The sequence below is a fragment of the Lepidochelys kempii genome, chromosome 2 (assembly GCF_965140265.1).
Source record: "Lepidochelys kempii isolate rLepKem1 chromosome 2, rLepKem1.hap2, whole genome shotgun sequence".
In the NCBI taxonomy this organism is placed as follows: domain Eukaryota; kingdom Metazoa; phylum Chordata; order Testudines; family Cheloniidae; genus Lepidochelys; species Lepidochelys kempii.
Window position 1 is genome coordinate 74,555,518 of NC_133257.1, and position 26,880 is coordinate 74,582,397.

Genomic DNA, 26,880 nt, shown 5'->3' on the forward strand with positions numbered 1-26,880 from the left:
ACCAAACTGAGGAACACACTGTTCCTGTGTTTCATTAACAGAGCAAGCCCAAGCTGCTACTTTATCATTATCAAACAGGCTGAGGTATTTTATGATAGCATTTTTTTAAAAAGCCTCATTGTCCAGAAAACAGTGACATGGGCAAAACATCTTCCTCCTGTCTAACAAAAGGAAACAGGAAAAGTGAAGTTAGAACTGTATTTGCCCCTTCAAACTTATGTTCAGGAAGCAGCAGGTATATTTGAACTTACTGCAACTATGAAATCCAAGTTGGGGGAACACTTTGGGATCACTCTTCTTGCCAAGTTTTATTAAGATTGATGCCTTCCCTACATGCTGCATTGGCTCCACCACCAAAAACCAAACATTGGCTATTGTCTCCCTACCAGATGCCTCCTACATCCAATACTCTGAACATGCAAGGGTTTTTGGGCTAAAACCAGAATTGACAAAAGCCTCCTTCAATCTCAGGATTGAGACATCTTACAAATTAGACAACTTCTGTTTTTTATGCCTGTTTAGAACAAGTCAACTGTGACACTTCAGGTAAATGAGACATTTCCTGTGAGTCATCTCCAGAGAAAATCCTTTTTGTTTATGGTTGGAACTTCAGAAATTCGTAATATACAGGACAAACTAACAACTACAATTAATGTTCAGTGTGCCTCTTAGTTCCCTACTCCAAAAACTTCTACCTGAATCGGCAAAAGTAGCTTTTACTGTTGCAGGCAGAACTTTTAGCAGGAAGTAGAAGGCACGGCTTATAATCCAGAGTTTAATGACAAAAAAACTGAATTGCCCCTGGTAGCCATCAAGAAAAGGAGAACCCACGTGTGATGGAGATTCTGTAAGACAAGGTTTCTAGTAAGTATTCATTTAAATTTTCATCATTGGCAACGGACTCTAAGGTGCCACAAGTACTCCTTTTCTTTTTGCGAATACAGACTAACACGGCTATTACTCTGAAACCGGACTAATTTCTGTGCTCCTCTTCACTCGCTTCTCCCTGCTGACCAGTGCCAAGGGAACAAAGACTGATCACATCTGCCTTGTAAGGTTTTGTTTCCCTGCAGATGGTGGTAATTCTCAGTAAAATAAATTCCCTTCAGTGAGGATTGTAAATACACATTTTAAGTTTAACACAATGTATGAAACATTAACTAGGTGAAAAAAACTGATCCAATGTATAAAGCAATTAGTGCCCGATCTTACACATTCTCTTTCACACATGAAGTTCCATTGAGTCAGTGGGACTACTCATAAAAAGACTGTTCGTGTGAATAAGGAATATTTTTTGTCACAGAACTAAAATTAGTATTTGTCTTAATGTTACAGTAACACAGGATTCTGTACAAAAAAGTGTTTAGGGACAAATCCAAACACTGCTTCCAAAAATATGCATGCATGTTTCCTGCAGGACCCATTTGCTTATGCAACATTTTTGTCTTTTTATGTCAAGTTGTGATTTGTGCTCAACAAATGTCCACATACAAACTCATCCTCTGAAACTGTAGATAATGTGAAGAGTAAATTCTTTAAACACTGGCTCCTAAATTATGCATGTAAGTTTTGCGCATGCACAAATCAGCACTGGTGTGTCTAATGACCTTATTCACATGCTCAGGTGATCAATCTGTGTGCACAAAGATTCAGTGCAAAACTCTAGAGAGTAATTTGAAGAACATATTTGAAAATGTTGCCCTACAGATTTAACTTACACCAACAGAAGCAGTCCTCTCTTAACTCATCTGGAGTACTGTGTCCAGTTTTGGGCCCCACACTTCAAGAAGGATGTGGAAAAATTGGAAAGAGTCCAGCGGAGGGCAACAAAAATGATTAGGGGACTGGAACACATGACTTATGAGGAGAGGCTGAGGGAACTGGGATTGTTTAGTCTGCAGAAGAGAAGAATGAGGGGGGATTTGATTGCTGCTTTCAACTACCTGAAAGGGGGTTCCAAAGAGGATGGATCTAGATTGTTCTCAGTGGTAGCAGATGACAGAATGAGGAGTAATGGTCTCAAGTTGCAGTGGGGAAGGTTTAGGTTGGATATTAGGAAAAACTTTTTCACTAGGAGGGTGGTGAAACACTGGAATGTGTTACCTAGGGAGGTGGTGGACTCTCCTTCCTTAGAAGTTTTTAAGGTCAGGCTTGACAAAGCCCTGGCTGGGATGATTTAGTTGGGGATTGGTCCTGCTTTGAGCAGGGGGTTGGACTAGATGACCTCCTGAGGTCCCTTCCAACTCTGATATTCTATGATTCTATGAACTCACCCCATTCTGCATTACACTGCAAGCACCTCAAAAGAGTGGATGAACTTACATACTGTGCCATGTGTTCCAAGTATATCTGGGTGATTTAAGGATGAGGTGGCGGCCTTTGCCATGACTTTCTTTGTTGATATAGGTCAAACCTCAACCTCATTTTAACATCCTATTTTCTTATTCAGTTTCCTTTGTTTCTGATTGATGTTAAAGATAAAATAAATGTGTAAATAAGCTCATTTTAAAAATAGAAGTTCTATTTAAACAGTGTTTTGGTGTTTTCAGATGCTTTTTTCACCTGTTCACATGTTAAATAGCTTTATTTTAGAAAATGAAGTTCTGCCAGTTTTTCTTTAAAGGCCACAGCTGTATTTCATTATGACAAATTACACTCATTATAGACTCGTACGTACTTCTGTCCACATCCACAGTCCTATTGATTCCTGTTTTCTAACTAGTGGTGTCTGGAATGCTGAATCATAACGCTGATGTGATGGAATCATTTATTAACGTTATAGAAGTGAATCTTACACTATTCAAAGCTTCATTTTATCTACTGTATATGATTGTGTTCCCTACTTAAAAGGATCATCTAAAGTCTTGGTCCAACACTTTAAACTGTGATATTTATTTTTAAAGTCGAGTACCCTATTCTAAGCTTGAAAAAAAAATCACTGTTTGTTTTACCTTTTCTAACGTTACTAGCCATATATATTATAACACAGTAACAAAAAATATTCAGTTCATAACATATTGGGTCAAATTAATCCACGGAGTAACTCCATTGACTTCAATGGATTTACATCAGGGATAGATTTGTCCCATTACCTTTAGAAGAGACCTATGAACATGTTTTTACCTCATGTTTTTTCCTCCTTCAAATTATAAAAATGTTTATTCAATCCAAAGGTAGTGGAGGATATTTTATTACTCTTAAATAACAGTTTAACCAAATAACCCGCACTCCTGCACTATTTTTTTAGTGTAGTGGAGGAAACATCCACTAAATACAAGGCAAGTTTCAAATTTATGTAAAATTACGACTTCCAAATTATAACCTTTTTTAAAAACAAGAAAAATGGTTTACTTTAACAACATCCAGGCCAACTTCATTTAACATTTGGCTGAGTGAGGAAGGAAGACAATTTGGCATCAAAACACCACCAAAATGATGTAAAATGGGACTGCAGATCAGATATCACGGAATTTTGCCACTATCCACCAGTCTTTAAAAATAAGCCTTTACAACAACAGAAATTATGAGAGCACCTCTAACAATTCTGAAATGCCCCATGCATAAATATTCTGACTTCATAAGATGATCTTTTGCCAATATGAAGAACCCTGTGGGGGTTCAGTGATTGCTCAGTGCTTAAGGAGCTTGCAAAAGATGTGCTTTTTTCTGTGTTGGGTTCCAAGAGACTATGCATAAATAGAGATTACATACCTGTAAACTAGAAGTTCTTCAAGCTGTGTGGTCCTTATCTGTATTCCACATGTGGGTACACATGTGCACCATGTGCCTGAGTCCAGAAATTCTAGCAAGCATTTTCCATTGGCCCACACATGCGCAGATCTCCTTGTGCTCCTGAGGGCAGAAGAGGCAGTGCAGGCCGACACCTCTCCAATTCCTCCTAACGCAAATCCAGAGAGGTACGGAGCAGAGGGAATGGAGGGCAAGTAGTGGAATACAGATACAGACCACAAATTGAAAAGAACTTCCAGTTACCTGTAAGTAACTGCCATTTCTTCTTCAAGTGCTGGTACCTGACCCCCCCTTGCATCCCAGGACTCTGCAGGGCTGGAGGGTCCAAGTCAGTGTTAAGCTGGAACCTGGGGTCCAAAGCCTATTGATTTCTCGTGTGCACGCAGTCCCAGCTTGACTTGGGTCCCAGAAGACCTCTGGATATATCCCAGAGTTCCTGGCAGAAGAGGAGCGGTGCTGCAGGCAGCAGCACAGTGGCTGGAAGCACCATTACTGCCTGGTCAAACCCGCTCCCTGTTCCTGTTCCTCTTGCGGCAGAAGCTCCGGCTCCTCCTTGCTGCTGCTGCACGGAGCTTGCCTGGAGCAGGGAGCAAAGTTGACAGGCACGAAGTGGCTTTGACCGCCAGGATGTTGCAGGTCATCCCACCCCCAACCATGCTGAACTGGGAGCCCTGCCGCTCCCGGCCCCTCCTCCACCCCTGCTCTCCCTGGGGCTGTGTGTGCAAAGGCACCTGGGCAGCGTGCACTGTGAAGGCAGTGAGTGGGAGCAAGCCCCAAAACTTCCTAACAGCCCTCCTGGGACCTCTTATCCCTACCCCCTGAGGTGCGGCAGGGGCAAGGATGCCCGGTGGGAAGAGGTGACGCAGATACTTTTACCTACTGCTGTTTGGGATAACACCTGAGATGACTATGAGAAAGATATTAGCAGAAAAAAAGTTTTCTATTTTTCAGTTTGTATAGACCTTGGCTGGTGGGGAGAAGAGCAACAGCCCTACCCTAAAAAGTCTCCAAACTGCTGACCCAATGCCACAACGCCTACACGCTACAACCAATCCTTCACTCTAAAAATATAGTCATCTTATGCTGCCCTCAGTCCAGAAAAGTTAAACAGTTCAGCCAAAGTTATATTTTGACAAGTTCCAGAGAAAGTTAACAATGCGTGCTACAGTTGAGTTTGTGGAGTGGAATAGAGTTAGCCGTGAAAATGATAACCAGCCATTTACTGTAATCTTACTGATAAGTAGTGAGTGATTTATTTTACTTTTTTCAGACACACTATCCTTCCATGGAGTATCTGCTGAGTACTGCACAGTTAGAATAGACTTTTCCACCAACAGGGATATGCCCAAACTAAAGACAACACAGGAATATTTCTGATTCACTTTACCCCACCAGAAAATGTATTTAATTGGTATTATCATTGTAAACAGTTTTTAATGAATCTTAAACATGAAAATATTAAATGAAAAACAAAATCAAAGCCCACAGCAACACAAGCAGGTATTATATTTCCTTGTTACCTAACCTAGCATTACATTAATGTGTCTGTCAAAAATTCTCACAAGCCACCAGAGACACAAGGCCTGACTCTCTGGAGCCTTTTCTGTAATAATGTGATGAATGGTCTGATAAAAATACCTTATCTTTTAACACTACGGCTGGTGCAACCAACGTATTGTACTTACCAGGGAGGATAGATGTGGACAATATCCTGTGGGCCTCCCTTGAGTTGAGCTGCTGTTTCCTTTGTAAAGAGAACTTTGACTCTGGGCTCAGACTCAACGACAACCTCTTCAGAGGAGCTGTCAGCAGACAGCGGTCCCAACTGCTGGCAGAGAGCAACTTGCATAGCGCATTCCTCTTGTACCTCTAAGATCTTCACAATTAATACACCGGATTTGCCTCCTGGAAAGTAAGCAAAGTGACAAAAACAAAATAAAAAGTTAGGAAGACGAGTCCTACAGACCAGAGTAGTGGCACACAGATTCACATCCCACTGTCAGACTCCTCTCATTTCTTTTGACAAAGCAGTCAAAACTGCTTGGACGTGTTAAACAACCAAAGTGAAATAATACAACACCAGGCTACGAACCTGCTTTCTTAAACACCACATCATCACAAAACATATTCTATATAGATGTCATGAACTGAACAAAGCATTAAAGTCTCTCTATGTATTCCAAATACTGAGGACAGTACCATACACCATTTAAAAAAAACAACACTATTTTTGAAGCAGTTTGTATACACCTTGGGTGGTGGGGAGAAGAGCCACCCAAGGTGTATACAGAAGAAACAGTGTCGTGCCAAGAACTGGATGTAGTACTCTAGCTGGGACCTCACCAGTGCCAAGTAAAGCAGGACATTTACCATCCATGTATTACATACAACACTCCTGTTCATATTAGTCTTTTTTTGCAGCTGCATTACATTGATGACTCATCTTCAGTTTGTGATCCACTATAACCCCCAGATCCTTTTCAGCAGTACTAACATCTAGCCACTTATGCCCCATTTTGTATTTGTGAATTTGATTTTACCTTCCTAAGGACACCTGTCTTTATTGAATTTAATCTTGTTAATTCAGACCAATTTTTCAATTTGTCAAGGTCATTTTGCAGACTACTCCAGGCCTCCAAAGTGCTTGCAACCCCTCCCAGCTTGGGGTCATCTGCAGATTTTATAAGCACACACTCTAACCCATTTTCCAAATCATTAATGAAAATATTACATAGTACCAGACCCAAAACTGACCTCTGCAGGACCACAGTAAATATACTCTCCCAACTTGACAGTACACCATTGATAACTACGCTTTGAGTACAGTCTTTCAACCAGTTGAGCACCCACCTATAGTAAATACAACTAAACCACATTTCCCTTGTTTGCTTATGAGTATGTCATGGGGAACTGTGTCAAAAACCTCACTAAAATCCAGATATATCACTACTGCTTCCCTCCGATCCATTAGGTCAGTTAATTGATCAAAAATGGAAATTAAGTTGTTTTGACATGATTTGTACTCAACAAATCCATGCTGACTACTCGTTATAACCTTATTATCCTCCAGGTAATTGATTGTTTAATAATTTGCTCCAGTATCTTTCTGGGTATTGAAGTTAGGCTGACTGGTCTATAGTTCCCCAGGTCCTTGTTGTTCCCCTTTTTAAAGATAGGTACTATGTTCGTCCTTCTCCAGTCTTCTGGAACCTCTCCAGTCCTCCAGGAATTTTCAAAGATAACTGCTTCAGCTAGTTCCTTACGTAACCTAGGATGAACTTCTAAGTTAGATGTAACTTATCTAAATATTCTTTTAACCTGTTCTCTCTCTAGTTTGGCTTGCATTCCTTCCCCTTAGTTGTCAATATTAATTGTGTTGAGTATCTGGTGATCATTAGTCTTTTTAGTGAAGCACCTCAGCTTTCTAGATGTTATCAGTTATTAGCTCTCCTTCCCCACTAAGTAAAGGACATACACTTTCCCTCATTTTTCTCTTACTCCTAATGTACTTCAAGAACCTCTTCTTGCTGTTTATGGCCCTTCTAGGTGCAACTCATTTCGTGACTTAGCTTTTATGATTTTTTCCCTACATACTTGCGCTGTTCTTTTGTACTCCATCAATTTGACCTTGTTTCCACTTTTTGTAGGACTCCTTTTTGATTTCCAGGTCATTAAAGAGCTCCTGATGGAGCCATATTGGCTTCTTACTAGTCTTCCTATCCTTCCTTGCAGTTGTGCCCTTAATATTGTCTCCCTTAGGAACTGCCGGCTCTCCTGAACTCCTTTTTCCCCTAGATTTTCCTCCCATTGGACCTTACCTACCAGTTCTCTGAGTTTGTTAAAGCCCATTATCCTTATTCTGCTGCCCTTACGCCTTCCTTTCCTTCAAATCACGAAATCTATCTTTTCATGATCACAATCACCCAAATTGCCTTTCACCTTCAGATTTGCTAACAATTACTCTCTGTTGGTCAGAATCAAGTCTAAAATGACTATCCCCCGGTTACTTCCTCTACTTTCTGGAACAAACAATTGTCCTGATACATTCCAAGAACTGACTGGAAATGTTGTGTTTTGCTCTACCACTTTCCCAACATACGTCTGGGTTAAAGTCCCCCATTACTATCAGGTCCTGCGTTGTGGATATTTCTGTTATTTGTTTCAGAAATGCCTCATCTACCTTCTCTTCCATTTTCCTGCTTTGGTGGTCTATAATAGACTTCTCCCATGACAGCACCCCTATTGTTAGCACTTTTATCTTTATCCAGAGACTCTCAACTGGTCTGCCTCCCACCTTCTTCTACATCTCCTAACAATTATATATATATATCCTTTATGTGTAATGCAATCCTCCTCCCTCTTTTTTCCGCCTGTACTTTCTGAACAAGCTATACACCTCTATACCAATATTCCAGTCATGAGACTTTAAATCATAACTTAGTTATGTACTAATACTTCCAGTGCTTCCTGTTTATTCCCCACACTCCTTGCATTTGTGTAGAGATCTAAAAATGTCCAAAAACCCTGAAATGGGACTTTTCAACCTTATCAAAACACTTTGTTTCAATTTTCATTTCAAAACAAGTTTTTATCAAAAGCAGCAGATTTCAATGAAACATTTTGCTTTCAACAAATCAGCGTTTTCTGATGGAAAACATTCTGCCAGAATTTCTCATCGGTTCTACCCAGGAGACCTGAGTTCTGTTCCCAGCTCGGCCTGTTGGATGATCTTGGGCAAGCCACTTCAGCTCATAATGCCTCATTTTCCTCTTTTGTAAAGCATTTTGAGATCTACTGATAAAAAGTGCTATTCAAGAACTGGATTTTATTCTATTATTATTACACGTCTTTCTCCGCCTCTCAGGACACATTGTTAGGTTAAAATCTAACCTCAAGAGTTATCTAAAACAGTTAAGTTCTGCTTATGCACAAGCTTCCAATAAACCTATGATGCCAAAGTCTGGGCAGGTTTTCAGAGCCTAAAAACAAACTTTAGAATATTCACGCTCTCATGAACTATCTTGAGAATATTCACACTTTCGTGAATTATACTTGAATGCTTGTTGTGGTTCTCAGCTAACTCTAAACCATGTGGTATTCATAAACAGATTTTCCCACCACAAAAATTCCCTGCCTTTAAAGTAATTGGATGTTTCCTTCACTAGACCTACCCCACAATTTTAATATTCATGTATTCTAAAAACCATTTGAGTCACTCAAATTAACTTCAAACACACACAAAAATTATAATCAAACTTTTTTTTTCAAATTAAAAAAAAAAGAAGAACTAGTGAGGCCAATCTAGCATTTGAAATATCCAGCCCTAATAAACGAAGTTTTGCCATTTTGACTATGCAGCATATAATTAGGTCAGCTGATCCAGCAGTAAGTTCAGAAAATTTCTGTAGGACAAGATGATGATCTGACAAGGTGAAACACACTGGGTTCTGTTTTTTAATAATATACATGAAAATGAGCCAGATTTGAAAATACCAAAATATTCTCAAATTAATTCTTAACTTTATATGAAACCCTAGAAAAGACAAGAGAAACCCCATTCCCACTATTCTCAGGTTGTTCTTCAGTCTGAAAATTGACACAAGACAGAGTTAATATTGTACAAAGAAGAACATTTCCTCACCAAAAGAAATGTGTAACCAGCTACTTCAGGATCCCAATTAAGCCTTGCACATGGCAGAAATACAAAGTATACAGAACCACAACCTATTTGATTATTTATATCCATACAGATAGTTACATTTACTCAGAAACTGTGCTCTTACTCCTGTTGACAGAATGCTCTCTCAAAAACCAGGAGAAGCAGCCTGGATTGCTGGCAAAAGATGAAATGGGAAAGTACAGAATGCAGCTTTAATGTTTAATTCATTTGGCTCTTGGATTTTTACGCCAATTAAATCATCAAATGTGTCTGCTTGCGCATCGAGGGTGTGTGTACGGGCGAGGAGGTGGACTGGACAGCTGTAATTTTGACAGCTTCAAGCTTGGTTGTTTGTTTTGTTTGCTTGAGGATGTTACTTGCAGTGTTTTCCTTTCTACTTCGGATAATCTATGGAAATTCTTGTCAAACTTCTGAAGACCTCATTCTACTGTATTCCACTGCCAAGGCAGAATTATGTTTTTGCATTCAGTGATGCAGTACCTAGGGAAAGCAAGCTTAGAGGTATGTTGGTAGCAATTCTGCATAACAAGGAGGTAGGTTTCTTAGAACTAACCAACCATTTATGTTAACAACAAGAAAAATACTTTAATGGTATGCAGGAATCCTGACTACCATAGGTGCTGTCTTCCTGATTTCCTGGAGGGTACTTAACCCCTGCCCCCAGGCCATGCCCCCACTCTATCCCTTCCCCAGCTCCGCCTCTTCCCGTCCCATTCTGCCTCGTCCTCTGAGGGCACCCCATAGACAACTGGTGCCTCCCCATATGGTGGGGGGAGGGCACGATCTAAAGGGGAGGTCACATGCGCCCCTCCAGCCAACACCCCCCACCCAGCCGAGGGCCACCACGCTCTCCCAGACATGTTACGTGCAGCAGGGGACACTCTGTCCTCCCTCTGCACCTGGCCCCCAGCATGTTCTGGCACTCTCCCTGGTATGAAGGAGCTTGGGAGGGGAGGAGAGGGGAGCCTCTTCTAATGCTCTGCAGCCCAGCAGCTGCCCGAGATAGCCTGCCCAGGCTCGGCTGAGTGAGCCAGAAATGTGCTGGGGGAGGGGGTCTCAGACTTGCTCACCCCCAGTCCCTGTCACCCAAGCCCAGATGGGGAGCAGAAACCGCCTCCCCAGCCAGGCTCTCTCAGGCAGCTGCCAACCCACTATGCTGCAGAGCAATGTCCCTGCAGGCAGAAGTGGCTGGTCCCACCCCTTCCACTCCCTGGCATCTGGAGAAGTTCCCCTGACCTTGCCCAGCCCTGCCCCTGCTCTTCCCGCCCCATTCTGCGCTCTCCCCTGCCTCTTTCTGCTCCCGCTCCTCCCCTTACCCCCAGCGCCTCCTGCATGCCACTGAATAGCTGATCCACGGCAGGCAGGAGGCGATGGGGAGGGGGGAGCTGATTGGTGGGGCCTGCCACCAGCTGGAGGCACTGAGGGGTAGATGCGAGGAGGGGTCCACCAGTGGGTGCTGAGCACCCACTATTTTTTTTCTGGAGCACTCATGGAGTCTGTGCTTATGCTGACTATATGGACTGAATACGTTGAAGCAATAACTATGAAACTGTATCATGTAGAGGGATTATACTGAGGACAAAATATAAAATAGATGCTATGCTAATTGGTCAATTATTAAATATGTATATAGATAAGATGTGACTAGAGCTAATTAAACAGACTTACTATTTTACCTACTCAATTAAAACTTTGATTCTGCCATCTGCAGGAATCTTCTTGAAAACTCAAAAATAGTGTTTTTCCAAATTGTCCGTGTCATACAGGGGACGAATACAGGACTATAATTTTTTAAAAACTGTTTGTGAAATTCTTGGAACTACAAGCTTTTCTCTATTTTTTGTCTGAGCTGAATGAAGAGGACTATTGAGTAAAACTATCTATCCAGTTTATATTTTACATCTGTCTCTATAATCTGTGAGACCAGGGCTGTTAAATACAGTCTGCCAGAAAAGCTGCAATTCAGCAAAAATAAGAATGATACAGTATCTTCAGTGGTGGACTATTAAAGAGTCTATTTAATAAACAATATACAAAGAGCTCATTAATATTGACTCTTTAAAAATGCAACTTATTTATTCTTCAAGTATTAGGTTCTGACTCAAAGCCCATTGAGGTCAAAGCTGTTACATGAAATAAGCAGTCTCCCATAAAACCGTAAACAGATGAATTATAAATTATGTAGAAACGCAAGGGACAGTTCAAATGTATGATAATTACTTGCAAAGATTAAATAAAAAAGCCATTTAATTGGGCTCCAAAGGAGGCTTGGAGAGTGAAAGTGAAAACTATGGGTCCTGTTTGCTCCCCACCACTACTGAGGCTAACAGAAGCTGTAGGTGCCCTAAATTACACTGCAGCTCATTCAGTCCCAGGGAAGATGAGGCAGAGTAAGTTTCTCAGGACAAAACAGCATAGACAGTCTTGGGAAAGAATTTACACATCTCTTCAGAAGAGATACACCAGTGTGAAAATTATGGTGATGAGGGAATTCAAGGGAAAAGGATAAGAGGAAGGGGAGATATATGAAGTACTAAGTCAACAAAAATTGAAATTCATATGCTCATATTTCTCTCTCTCACACACACACACAGACACCCCGCAAGATTTAAACAGCCAAAGTAATGCATAATAAATAGAGCCATGCAAATCTATGGATATCTGTGGACCATGTTTGCGGATCGCACATGGATGCGGATCAAAATTTTCTATCCACGGAGGGCTCTAATAATAAGGTCAAGCTATAATCAGTGCCAGGAGAAATCCAGGGGCACAGAATTCCCACAAAAATCAAGACCAAGAAATCTTAATATAACACCCTAGAAAACAGGGAAAGTTGTTTTCCAAATTAAACCATAATTTAAAGCAAAATTATTAAATATTTTTGTTCCTGTTTTGTGCAAAGGTAGTCTGGACAGCATATGTTTGGTTTTATCATGTGAGCAGCCAAGATCTACACCTTTTGAGCTGATATCACCTGAGTGGGGTGACAGCTCAGCTTCTGAGAAGGACAGATACTTCAGAGAAAGCAATTACGGATAGTCACTTATGATCAAATATAATAAAAAAACTACAGAACCAAATTATATGATTTACAGATTACAAGTAGTTTTGTAATATATTTGATGTAACCAAATAATTAAAATAAATAATTTAACAGTCTGAATTTCCTAGGATTTTTGCCATTTTGGCTCCCAAGACAATGAAATACATTCTGTTGGATTTCTATTGATTCTGCCTGTAACAGTTCATGGAATAAAATCTTATGGAAATGCAAACAATCCCGTAAACATAATATTGCTGATAGAATGTGTAGTGCTAAGAAATAAGCCCATATTCTGGGGCTGCTTTAGAAGAATCATAGAATCATAGAATATCAGGGTTGGAAGGGACCCCAGAAGGTCATCTAGTCCAACCCCCTGCTCAAAGCAGGACCAATTCCCAGTTAAATCATCCCAGCCAGGGCTTTGTCAAGCCTGACCTTAAAAACCTCTAAGGAAGGAGATTCTACCACCTCCCTAGGTAACGCGTTCCAGTGTTTCACCACCCTCCTAGTGAAAAAGTTTTTCCTAATATCCAATCTAAACCTCCCCCACTGCAACTTGAGACCATTACTCCTCATTCTGTCATCTGCTACCATTGAGAACAGTCTAGAGCCATCCTCTTTGGAACCCGCTTTCAGGTAGTTGAAAGCAGCTATCAAATCCCCCCTCATTCTTCTCTTCTGCAGGCTAAACAATCCCAGCTCCCTCAGCCTCTCCTCATAACTCATGTGTTCCAGTCCCCTAATCATTTTTGTTGCCCTTCGCTGGACTCTCTCCAATTTATCCACATCCTTCTTGAAGTGTGGGGCCCAAAACTGGACACAGTACTCCAGATGAGGCCTCACCAATGTCGAATAGAGGGGAACGATCACGTCCCTCGATCTGCTCGCTATGCCCCTACTTATACATCCCAAAATGCCATTGGCCTTCTTGGCAACAAGGGCACACTGCTGACTCATATCCAGCTTCTCGTCCACTGTCACCCCTAGGTCCTTTTCCGCAGAACTGCTGCCTAGCCATTCGGTCCCTAGTCTGTAGCTGTGCATTGGGTTCTTCCGTCCTAAGTGCAGGACCCTGCACTTATCCTTATTGAACCTCATCAGATTCCTTTTGGCCCAATCTTCCAATTGGTCTAGGTCCTTCTGTATCCTATCCCTCCCCTCCAGCGTATCTACCACTCCTCCCAGTTTAGTATCATCCGCAAATTTCCTGAGAGTGCAATCCACACCATCCTCCAGATCATTTATGAAGATATTGAATAAAACCGGCCCCAGGACCGACCCTTGGGGCACTCCACTTGATACCGGCTGCCAACTAGACATGGAGCCATTGATCACTACCCGTTGAGCCCAACAATTTAGCCAGCTTTCTACCCACCTTATAGTGCATTCATCCAGCCCATACTTCCTTAACTTGCTGACAAGAATACTATGGGAGACCGTGTCAAAAGCTTTGCTAAAGTCAAGAAACAATACATCCACTGCTTTCCCTTCATCCACAGAACCAGTAATCTCATCATAAAAGGCGATTAGATTAGTCAGGCATGACCTTCCCTTGGTGAATCCATGCTGGCTGTTCCTGATCACTTTCCTCTCATGCAAGTGCTTCAGGATTGATACTTTGAGGACTGATGGAGTTCAACTGTTTTCAACTGTTTTCAACTTGAGAGGATGAAGTACTTTTTTTTGTTGCATTTTTAGTTTAAAAAAAAAGATAGTTAATGATAAGCTCTCCATTTGTCCCTGCTGGTTACTAATTTTAAAATGAGGCAATATTTTAGTCCACATTGTTTAACTTCTATTTGTCTAATTTGGGCCTGATTTTGCATGGCACTGAGCACCACTTGGAGAGGGTGCTGAATGCCTTCAATTTCCGTTATATTCAGTGGAGCAATGGCCTATTCTATACTTCCCAGATTCAGGCCACATATTTATATTTTTCTTCTCAAGTTAAAAAAAAATGTCTTGAATATTTCTTTTTTACATCAGTAGTTTTTCAACATGGCTTCTCTTCCTTTGCTCCTCCTCCTTCCTGCAGTAGAAGTCTCCAGGCATGGGTACTTCAAACTCAGCCAGCAGCTGAATGCCAATCCAAAGCCAATGTCTCAAAACTAGGAAGCAGAGTGGGGCTTCAGGGGACTTCACAGCATAACTGTCTTGATGTTAGTCTGCTCTAAAGAGATCATATTTCTTCATGTGGTGATAATTTCTGAACCCATTCATAAGTTCTATTTTTGAGAAAATAAAGACTATAGATGCAAGAGTACCTCTTTACCCCACTTACGGACATATGGAAGAGGCTGTCTGAATTTGGCCCTATTTGAAAAGTTCTGTGCTCTTTAAGAAATTATTTATGGTGTTTTGAGTGATTGAACATACCATTATTCTTTCTCATAGGAAGGCCCAACTTCCTTGTAAAAAAACAAGCAAAAAAGAGAAAGTTACTTACCTTATAGAAAAAACGTTTACTTAGCTTTTCGTAACTGTTGTTCTTCGAGATGTGTTGCTCATGTCCATTCCATTCTAGGTGTATGTGCACCCACGTGCCCAGCCGTCAGAGAGTTTTGCCTTAGCAGTATCAGTAGGGCTGGCTGTGGCACCCTCTGGAGTGCTGCACTCATATGGCGGTATATCAGGCACCGCTGGCCCTATGCCCTCTCAATTCCTTCTTGCCGGAACTCCGACAGAGGGGCAGGAGGGCGAGTAATGGAATGGACATGAGCAACACACCTCAAAGAACAACAGTTACGAAAAGGTAGGTAACCATTTTTCTTCTTTGAGTGTGTAGCCCATAGGATTACTTCGCTAGCTATTATATCCTACTAATCCAGCCAGCCATAGCAAATAATAAGTTTGTCTTTCTGAATTAATCCATTTTATTCTTATATGTTATCAGTATTAATTCCTATGAATTTAGGATGTGTTGAGGCATATGATATATTTTTCCTAATAATTATACATAGAATAAGTTTTGCTGAAATGCAAGAAGCCTACCAGCCTATATCCTGTAAGATCCGCTGAATAGCTAAAAGTATAATTAGTTAAGAGTAAAAAGAACAAGAGTACTTGTGGCACCCTGAGAGACTAAAAAATGTATTAGAGCATAAGGTTTGATACATCTTTGGCTCAGATAGGAATGGTTACTGTTTTTCAGTCATAAATTTCATAGCATTTATTATTCTGTTAATCTCAATGAAGCTTTTATCAATTTGGTATTTTCCTCAGTGTAAGTGTTTTGCAAAGCACCCCGAGAGTCCTCTCCCGATATAGAACTCTGAGTTCTTGGACTCTGTAGTCTGAATTGGACAAGAACCTATAAATCTTCTGGTCAGATGCGATCAGTGGTGAGCCATAACAACCAACCCATAAAATTCAGGTCAACAAGTGCTTGCTCATGTCGATTCCATTCTAGGTGACTCACAAGGAATATCTATGGAGGTTGGCTCGGAGTTCACAGCTTTGCGGCTTGCAGTATTGCTCTGCCAAATACAGCGTTGTCCCAGGCCTGCTGAGTAAGTGCGTAGTGGGATGTAAAGGTATGGACAGACGACTAGGTGGCCGCCCCACAGATGTCCTGAATAGGCACTTGGACCAGAAAGGCTGCTGAACAGGCCTGCGCCTTGGTAGAGTGGGCGGTGATGATCGCCAGGGGCAGCACCTTGGCTTGATGATAGCAGAAGCGAATGCAGACTTTCCAAGAAGAAATTTTTTGAGCAGATACAGGGTGACCTTTCATACTGTTGGCCACAGTTGCGAATAATTTCCTTACAGAATGGCTTGATTCTGTCAATGTAGGAGGCCAGAGCCCACCTGACGTCCAGGGCACGTAGCTGTGCTCCTTCTCCAACTTATGGATCTTCGGAAAGAAGACTGGTAAGTAAACGTCTTGGCTCGAATGAAACTGAGATACTACCTTGGGAAGGAAGGCCAGATGTGGTCTTAGCTGGACCTTGTCCTTGAAGAAGACCGTGTAAGGCAGCTCCGAGGTGAGTGTCCAAATCTCGGACACCTGACGGGCTGATGTCACCATGACCAGGAATGGAACCTTCCAGGAGAGGAGAAGGAGACAGCAGGAAGCCAGAGGCTTGAAGGGGGAACCCGTGAGCCAAGACAGCACCAGATTTGGGCCCCACGGAGGAACAGGATCACTGATATGTGGCTAGAGGCACTCCAGCCCCTTAAGGAATCTGGCCGTAATATCCTGAGAGAAAACCGACCTGCCCTCGAGCAGCGGGTGGAAGGCTAAGATGGCCGCTAGATGGATCTTGATCGATGAGAATGACAAGCCCTGGAGCTTGAGACGCAGGAGGTAGTCTAGAATGAGTCGCAACGCAGCTCACTCGGGACAGACACCCTTATCCGCCCTCTAGCAGGTGGACTGCTTCCATTTGGCCAGGTAGGTTCCTCTGGTGGAGGACTTTCTACCTCCCAACAGGACTCGCTGGACCTTAGCCAAGCGCTGCCACTCCTGTGAATTTAGCCACACAGCAACCAAGCTGTCAGATTAGTGCCGCCAGGTTTGGGTGCAGAAGACTGCTGTGGTTCTGGGACAACAGGTCCACCCTGAACGGAAGCTGGAACGGGGTCGCCACAGAGAGGTACAGCAGAGTGCTGAACCAGTGTTGGCGCAATCATACCGGCACTAAGAGGATGACCACCATCCTGTCCTGTTTGATCATCATGAGGACCCTGGGCAGCAACGGCACCGGAGGAAAGGCATACATCGGAGCCCCCGACTGTTAGGATATTCAGGCCTGTCTGCAAAGGCCTGTACTTTAAGAATTTAGGTGTATTCTTATCACTTGGCTAGTTATAGAGGTATAAAAGAAAGAATCAAAATCACTGTCTGCCAGTGGAAGATCCTTCTCTTACTGTGACAGTCTGAGGCCCTGTTCTTAGGCTAAGGCCTTTGGCTAAACAGCAGAAGCAGCCATAAGCGGGGAAGCAACCGGTCACATCTTCACATTCCAACCTTGTCACATTGAAATAAGGTGCTATTGGGCTGTTAGGAATACAATCCTGTCCTGATAGTGCCTATCACCTCCAGAGAAAGGAAAGTGCCTAGAAAATGTAAAAGGAAACTTAGTTTGATAGCATCCTGTCTGGCAAGAACTCACATATCAATAGCTGGGATGTGAAATCCTCACTTCTGTATTGTTTTGTCATTATAGTTCCCACTTTGCTATTGTTTGTCTGTATAATCTCTGTCTGGTTCTGTGATTGTTCCTGTCTGCTGTATAATTAATTTTGCTGGGTGTAAACTAATTAAGGTGGTGGGATATAATTGGTTACATAATCATGTTACAATATGTTAGGATTGGTTAGTTAAATTTCAGGAAAATGATTGGTTAAGGTATAGCTAAGCAGAACTCAAGTTTTACTATATAGTCTGCAGTCAATCAGGAAGTGAGGGAGTGGGTGTGTGGGTGGGGCAGATGGGAACAGGGAATGTGGGTAAGGAAATTGGAATCATGTTTTGCTAAAGGGGGAAATGGGAACAGGGAATGGGGGTAAGGAAATTGGAATCATGTTTGGCTAAGGACAGGAATGGGAACAAGGACACAGGTGTAAGGTTCTGTGGTGTCAGAGCTGGGAAGGAGGACACTAAGGAAGGAAACTGGAATCATGCTTGCTGGAAGTTCACCCCAATAAACATCGAATTGTTTGCACCTTTGCACTTCAGATATTGTTGCTCTCGGTTCATGCGAGAAGGACCAGGGAAGTAAGTGGGTGAAGGAATAAGCCCCCTAACACCGACCACGGGAGCAGGAAGGCATCTGACAGGGATCCTCTGTCCATGCCCTGAAACAAGCAGAAAACATGACATTTTCTGTTCTGCCTGGACACGAATAGGTCCACCTGGGTAGATTCCCCACTTGTGGAAGATAGAACTGACCACCTCCAGATGAAGGGACCACTCGTGGCAAGAAGAGAATGTCCTGCTGACATGGCGTTCTTGGCCCCTGGGCGGTGAGTGGTTACGAGATGGATGCCATGCTACAGACGGAAGTTCCAGAGCCGTAGGACTTCTAGGCAGAGGGCAGATGACTCTGTCCTGCCTGTTGAGATAGAAGACAGTGGCCATATTGTCCATCAGGACCTGAACCACCATGTTTTGTATGTGGGCAGAAAGGCTTCACAGGCTAGGCGAACCACCCTGAGTTCCTGGACGTTGATGTGCAGGGATCGATTGTAACTGGACCAACACTCTTGCATACTGAGATCGCCCAGGTGGGCTCCCCATCCTAGGTCTGAAATGTCAGACGCAAGAGTCACGAATGAGACTGGGGCTGCAAAGGGGACTCCTTCCAGCCCCAATGTGGGATCTTGCCACCAGTTAAGAAATGACAGTACACTATCTGGGATCCTGACCACAGTCAGTCCATGCCACGCCGACTGGGGACATAGATCGATGTCAGCCATGCCTGTAGAGGTTTGAGGCGGAGTCGCACATGCCAGACCACGTAATTGGATGCCGCCATGTGACCTAACAGTTTTAGGCACGTGTAGGCAGTGGTGATCGGTTGGGCATGCAAAGACAAGATGAGGTCACCCATGGAATCGAGTCTTGGGGAGGAAGGCTCTGGCCTGAGTGGAGTCGCACCTGATCCAAGGACCAGCCCTTTATCAACCAATAGTGGACCTACTGGTAGATTTGGATTCCCCCACATTGTAGGTAAGCGGCCAATGGCGCTGTATGCTTTGTGAACACTCTCGGGGCTGACAAGAGACCAAAGAGCATTGCCATGAACCGGAAATGGCGCTGGCCCAAGGTGAAATGGAGGAAATCCCAGTGCCACAGGAATATGGAAATCTGTCTCCTTTAAATCGAGGGTGGCATACCAGTGTCCTGGATCCAGGGATGGAATGATGGAGGCTAGGGAGACCATGCGAAACTTCAACTTCTTGAGGGACTTATCAAGGCGACACAAGTCTAGAATAGGTCTGAGGCCACCTTTCGTCTTTGGAATTAGGAAGTAGTGGGAATAGAATCCTCTTCCTTCCATGTTCCGAGGAACTTCTTCCACTGCCCCCAGGCACAGGAAGTTTTCAGCCTCCTGAACAAGGAGCTGCTTGTGAAAAGGGAGGACGGGAAGCAGACCAGGCTGGGAACGGGGACGAGATGACGACTGGTGGCATTGCTTAAAACCCCTGACTCTGTCCTCCTTTTTGTAGGAGCAAGACCGAGGGGCACCCCAAAACCTCAACAACACCAGAGGAGGTGGAGGGCGGAATGGCTTTCTGGCCTGCTGAGGAGTATGCAGGCCCAAGGAGCGGAGGGTGGCCTGGGAGTTTTTAAGGCCATGGAGCCTTGCATCAGTCAGCTCCAAGAATAGCCCTGTTTCCTCAAAAGGGAAGTCCTGGAGAGTAGTTTGCATCTCCTGGGACAGCCCAGAGGTCTGTAACCAGGAGTTGTGCCTCATGGTTATTGCAAAGGCGACCACCCTGGACACCGAGTCCGTGGCATCTCAGGCCATCTGGAGGACACCGCTGGCCACAGCCTTGCCCTTTTCCATGAAGGTGGCAAACTCCTGAGCCCGATCCTGTGGGAGGCTCTCCTTGAGCTTGCTGATCGAGTCCCACAGGTTAAAATTGTATCTGCCAAGTAGGGCTTGATGGTTAGACACCCTAAATTGAAGGCTGGCTGTCGAATAAATTTTTCTGCCAAATAAGTCTAGCCTCTTGGCATCTTTGTTCTTGGGGGTACCACTCGCCTGACCCTGCTTACCCCTTTCATTGATGGCAGATATGACTAGGGACCCCAGGGGAGGGTGTGTGTACAGAAGAAAGGAGAGCAGCAGAATACGGACTCTGGACTTCAGAAAAGCAGACTTTGACAACCTCAGGGAACTGATGGGCAGGATCCCCTGGGAGAACAACATGAGGGGGAAAGGAGTCCAGGAGAGCTGGCTGTATTTTAAAGAATCCTTATTGAGGTTACAGGGACAAACCATCCCGATGTGTAGAAAGAATAGTAAATATGGCAGGCGACCAACTTGGCTTAACGGTGAAATCCTCGCTGATCTTAAACACAAAAAAGCTCACAAGAAGTGGAAGATTGGACAAATGACCAGGGAAGAGTATAAAAATATTGCTCGGGCATGCAGAAGTGAAATCAGAAAGGCCAAATCAGACCTAGAGTTGCAGCTAGCAAGAGATGTTAAGAGTAACAAGAAGGGTTTCTTCAGGTATGTTAGCAACAAGAAGAAAGTTAAGGAAAGTGTGGGCCCCTTACTGAATGAGGGAGGTAACCTAGGGACAGAGGATGTGGAAAAAGCTAATGTACTCAATGCTTTTTTTTGCCTCTGTCTTCACGAACAAGGTCAGCTCCCAGACTACTGCACTGAGCAGCACAGCACGGGGAGGAGGTGACTAGCCCTCTGTGGAAAAAGAAGTGGTTCGGGACTATTTAGAAAAGCTGGACGAGCACAAGTCCATGGGGCCAGAAGCGCTGCATCCGAGAGTGCTAAAGGAGTTGGCGGATGTGATTGCAGAGCCATTGGCCATTATCTTTGAAAACTCATGGCGATCGGGGGAGGTCCCGGATGACTGGAAAAAGGCTAATGTAGCGCCCATCTTTAAAAAAGGGAAGGAGGATGATCCTGGGAACTACAGACCAGTCAGCCACACCTCAGTCCCTGGAAAAATCATGGAGCAGGTCCTCAAGGAATCAATTCTGAAGCACTTAGAGGAGAGGAAAGTGATCAGTAACAGTCAGCATGGATTCACCAAGGCCAAGTCATGCCTGACTAATCTAATTGCCTTCTATGACGAGATAACTGGCTCTGTGGATGAAGAGAAAGCAGTGGACGTGTTGTTCTTTGACTTTAGCAAAGCTTTTGACACGGTCTCCCACACTATTCTTGCCAGCAAGTTAAAGAAGTATGGGCTGGATGAATGGACGATAAGGTGGATAGAAAGCTGGCTAGATCGTCAGGCTCAACGGGTAGTGATCAATGGCTCCATGCATAGATGGCAGCCGGTATCAAGTGGAGTGCCCCAAGGGTCAGTCCTGGGGCCGCTTTTGTTCAATATCTTCATTAATGATCTGGAGGATGGTGTGGATTGCATCCTCAGCAAGTTTGCAGATGACACTAAACTGGGAGGAGAGATAGATACACTGGAGGATAGGGATAGGATACAGAGGGACCTAGCCAAATTAGAGGACTGGGCCAAAAGTAATCTGAGGTTCAGCAAGGACAAGTGCAGAGTCCTGCACTTAGGACGGAAGAATGCCATGCACCGCTACAGACTAGGGACCGAATGGCTAGGCAGCAGTTCTGCAGAAAAGGACCTAGGGGTTACAGTGGACGAGAAGCTGGATATGAGTCAGCAGTGTGCCCTTGTTGCCAAGAAGGCCAGTGGCATTTTGGGATGTATAAGTAGGGGCATTGCCAGCAGATCGAGGGACGTGATCGTTCCCCTCTATTCGACATTGGTGAGGCCTCATCTGGAGTACTGTGTCCAGTTTTGGGCCCCACACTACAAGAAGGATGTGGATAAACTGGAAAACATCCAGCGGAGGGCAACAAAAATTATTAGGGGACTGGAACACATGACTTATGAGGAGAGGCTGAGGGAACTGGGATTGTTTAGTCTGTGGAAGAGAAGAATGAGGGGAGATTTGATAGCTGCTTTCAACTACCTGAAAAGGGGTTCCAAAGAGGATGGCTCTAGACTGTTCTCAGTGGTAGCAGATGACAGAACGAGGAGTAATGGTCTCAAGTCGCAGTGGGGGAGGTTTAGGTTGGATATTAGGAAAAACTTTTTCTCTAGGAGGGTGGTAAAACACTGGAATGCGTTACCTAGGGAGGTGGTGGAATCTCCTTCCTTAGAAGTTTTTAAGGTCAGGCTTGTCAAAGCCCAGGCTGGGATGATTTAGCTGGGAATTGGTCCTGTTTTGAGCAGGGGGTTGAACTAGATGACCTCCTGAAGTCCCTTCCAACCCTGATATTCTATGATTCTATGATATTCAAACCCATTTCAGGGGACGGAAGAACCCAATGCACCGCTACAGACTAGGGACCGAATGGCTAGGCAGCAGTTCTGCGGAAAAGGACCTAGTGGTGACAGTGGACGAGAAGCTGGATATGAGTCAGCAGTGTGCCCTTGTTGCCAAGAAGGCCAATGGCATTTTGGGATGTATAAGTAGGGGCATAGCGAGCAGATCGAGGGACGTGATCGTTCCCCTCTATTCGACATTGGTGAGGCCTCATCTGGAGTACTGTGTCCAGTTTTGGGCCCCACACTTCAAGAAGGATGTGGATAAATTGGAGAGAGTCCAGCGAAGGGCAACAAAAATAATTAGGGGACTGGAACACATGAGTTATGAGGAGAGGCTGAGGGAGCTGGGATTGTTTAGCCTGCAGAAGAGAAGAATGAGGGGGGATTTGATAGCTGCTTTCAACTACCTGAAAGGGGGTTCCAAAGAGGATGGCTCTAGACTGTTCTCAATGGTAGCAGATGACAAAACGAGGAGTAATGGTCTCAAGTTGCAGTGGGGGAGGTTTAGATTGGATATTAGGAAAAACTTTTTCACTAAGAGGGTGGTGAAACACTGGAATGTGTTACCTAGGGAGGTGGTAGAATCTCCTTCCTTAGAGGTTTTTAAGGTCAGGCTTGACAAAGCCCTGGCTGGGATGATTTAACTGGGAATTGGTCCTGCTTTGAGCAGGGGGTTGGACTAGATGACCTTCTGGGGTCCCTTCCAACCCTGATATTCTATGATTCTATGACATAGGACTTCTTTTCCGCCTTCTTGGATGTGGGCGGAATGGAAGGTGGGGTCTGCCATGCAAACTTGGCAATTTTTAGGACCCCCTGGTGGATGGGCAATGTGACCCAGGCTGGGGCAGAGGAAGGGGATGATACTGAAAAGGTCATCGGACTCTTTAGCTAGCTCCTTGACCTCCAAATTCAGGTTGGCAGCCACCCTCTTGAGCAGGGCTTGTGATCCCTGAAGTAATCGGGCGGGGGGGCTATTGGTTTGTGAGGGCTCCGCCACTGCCTCGTCTCGGGACAGCGAGGACGACTGCACCTCTGGAGGGTGGGGAGCGTCTCCTTGCTCCATTGGTGACCGCTCTGCAGCTGCCGGGGCCTCCCGCGAAGCTCCCGCTTCTGACTCAGCATGACGCTCCAACTCGGGAGCCAGCTGCGCCGGGCGTAGCTTGTCCAATGTAACCAGGGAGAAGCGGTACAACTACAGTGCCAGCATAAAGGTACACCCCACAGGTTCCACTATTGCCACAGGGCGGGCCATTGCCCTTGACCCCATGCCAATGCCGCCAGCACCTTAGCGGGTTCCTGGCTAAGAGGCGATTCGCCCTTTATAGGGAAGCAGCTGAAGGGGCCCTCTGACCTGGACCACTGCCCTTCTGGTGACCAGGGCGGGAATGTTGAAGCATGAGTCTGTCGACTAATCCTCATTGGCGACCGGTACGGAGAAGGTCAGGGCCAATGCCTGCCCTAAGAACGGTGCCGGGGCCCAGGCAAGACCTCAGACCACAGTGGTAACCCTAAGGGCGTAGCTCGTGGCGAACCGGGGAAGTCCCGGATGACTGGAAAAAGGCTAATGTAGTGCCAATCTTTAAAAAAGGGAAGAAGGAAGATCCTGGGAACTACAGGCCAGTCAGCCTCACCTCAGTCCCTGGAAAAATCATGGAGCAGGTCCTCAAAGAATCAATCCTGAAGCACTTGCATGAGAGGAAAGTGATCAGGAACAGCCAGCATGGATTCACCAAGGGAAGGTCATGCCTGACTAATCTAATCGCCTTTTATGATGAGATTACTGGTTCTGTGGATGAAGGGAAAGCAGTGGATGTATTGTTTCTTGACTTTAGCAAAGCTTTTGACACGGTCTCCCATAGTATTCTTGTCAGCAAGTTAAGGAAGTATGGGCTGGATGAATGCACTATAAGGTGGGTAGAAAGCTGGCTAGATTGTCGGGCTCAACGGGTAGTGATCAATGGCTCCATGTCTAGTTGGCAGCCGGTATCAAGTGGAGTGCCCCAAGGGTCGGTCCTGGGGCCGGTTTGATTCAATATCTTCATAAATGATCTGGAGGATGGTGTAGATTGCACTCTCAGGAAATTTGCGGATGATACTAAACTGGGAGGAGTGGTAGATACGCTGGAGGGGAGGGATAGGATACAGAAGGACCTAAACCAATTGGAAGATTGGGCCAAAAGGAATCTGATGAGGTTCAATAAGGATAAGTGCAGGGTCCTGCACTTAGGACGGAAGAACCCAATGCACAGCTACAGACTAGGGACCGAATGGCTAGGCAGCAGTTCTGCGGAAAAGGACCTAGGGGTGACAGTGGACGAGAAGCTGGATATGAGTCAGCAGTGTGCCCTTGTTGCCAAGAAGGCCAATGGCATTTTGGGATGTATAAGTAGGGGCATAGCGAGCAGATCGAGGGACGTGATCGTTCCCCTCTATTCGACATTGGTGAGGCCTCATCTGGAGTACTGTGTCCAGTTTTGGGCCCCACACTTCAAGAAGGATGTGGATAAATTGGAGAGAGTCCAGCGAAGGGCAACAAAAATGATTAGGGGACTGGAACACATGAGTTATGAGGAGAGGCTGAGGGAGCTGGGATTGTTTAGCCTGCAGAAGAGAAGAATGAGGGGGGATTTGATAGCTGCTTTCAACTACCTGAAAGGGGGTTCCAAAGAGGATGGCTCTAGACTGTTCTTAATGGTACCAGATGACAGAACGAGGAGTAATGGTCTCAAGTTGCAGTGGGGGAGGTTTAGATTGGATATTAGGAAAAACTTTTTCACTAAGAGGGTGGTGAAACACTGGAATGCGTTACCTAGGGAGGTGGTAGAATCTCCTTCCTTAGAGGTTTTTAAGGTCAGGCTTGACAAAGCCCTGGCTGGGATGATTTAACTGGGAATTGGTCCTGCTTTGAGCAGGGGGTTGGACTAGATGACCTTCTGGGGTCCCTTCCAACCCTGATATTCTATGATTCTATGAAGGGCCTCTGTAGTAGGCACGAGGCCTAACATAGGTCCTTTGCCTGAAATTCCCTTCTTGCACAGTGCCTGTGGGCCAGTCAACAGACTGTTTCTTTGGTATAGGTGAGGGGGAACGGTACCAGGCAGATTCCGGTGCCAGCAGTGCACTGCATGTCAACACCAAAATACCGGGCGTGGAGTCCGAGTGCAAGGGCTCCGATGCTGGGCACAGATTGGTGTCCATGAGGAGGGCCCTCAATCGAATGTCCCGCTCTTTCCGAGTCCAGGAATGAAAAGTTTTTGCAGATCCAGCACTTGTCTTTTCTATGAGACTCCCCCAGGCACTTTGAACAGCTATCGTGAGGGTTACTGATGGGCATCAGCCAGCTGCACTCAGAACACGGCTTGAAACCTGGGGAATGGGGCATGCCCTGCGCCAGGATAAAGTCCCAGCTGGGACTCTAACTATGAAACTACTATTAACCCACTTAACAGCTAACTAATCAGTCAACTAAACAACAAAGGAGAACAATCTAAACAGTGAAGAACCAATAATGCTCTTGCTAAGCAAGACCAGGTGCTCCAAGCAACGGTTATGGGCGGTAAGAAGGAACTGAGAAGGCGTAGGGCCAGTGGTGCCTGATATACTGCCGCATGAGCGCGGCACTCCAGAGGGCGCCACAGCTGACCCTACAGATATCGCTAAGGCAAAATCTCCGAAAACTGTGTACATGGGTGCACACACCTAGAATGGAATCGACATGAACAAGCACTCGAAGAAGAAACTAGAGTTTTTTGAGATGCGGTGTCCTTATCTCTATTCCACTGTGGGGGTATATGCAACCGGAGAATTTTCAAAACAGTGTCCACTGCTCCACACATACGCCCTGATTCACCTCATGCCTCCAACTGGGGATATAAAAGGTACCCATGCAAATATACATAGGGACCAGCAACTCAAAGAAGGAGCAAATTTACATTTAGTTTTGTTTTCAACACTGCAACAAATTCAGACATTTGGTTAGTAAAAGAGGATACAAACAGAAAATTGGCCCTTTGCCATTCCTCTGTAGGCCTAAAATAATAATTTATAGTATTAACTCTTAAGTAGCTATTAAATAAAAGAAATCTAGACTAGGATAGAATGAATTAGCAAGTGAAGCTCAAACTCTTACAGATTTTCATATTCTTAGGGCTTGTCTAAACATTGCATTAGTGCACTCCAGCTAGGGTGTAAATTCTAGTACGGACCAGCGTGTCACACACTAACTGTCCACGTAGTTCCTGGTAGTGTGGACTACAAGTTCCCTAGTGCACATTGACATAGTACCATGACTATGTCAATGTGCAGTCCCTTCAAAACTGCACTACCCCTTTCAACTGCATAAAGTTTATACTTCTTGTCCTCATCTTAAGGACTTTCACAATTCTGCCCCTCCACTAGT

At 44.6% G+C, this 26,880-nt stretch overlaps 1 protein-coding gene across 6 annotated transcripts in view; it reads right to left on the reverse strand.

Annotated features, from left to right (window-relative positions):
* The window catches only part of SPIDR (scaffold protein involved in DNA repair), a 340,912-nt gene that overhangs the window by 201,374 nt on the left and 112,658 nt on the right, over window positions 1-26,880 (reverse strand). For all 6 annotated transcript variants that reach the window (XM_073331247.1, XM_073331245.1, XM_073331242.1 and 3 more), the window contains one exon: window positions 5,436-5,655. In XM_073331247.1, the coding sequence (XP_073187348.1) occupies window positions 5,436-5,655 (220 nt within the window). The remainder of the gene's footprint in view (window positions 1-5,435; window positions 5,656-26,880) is intronic.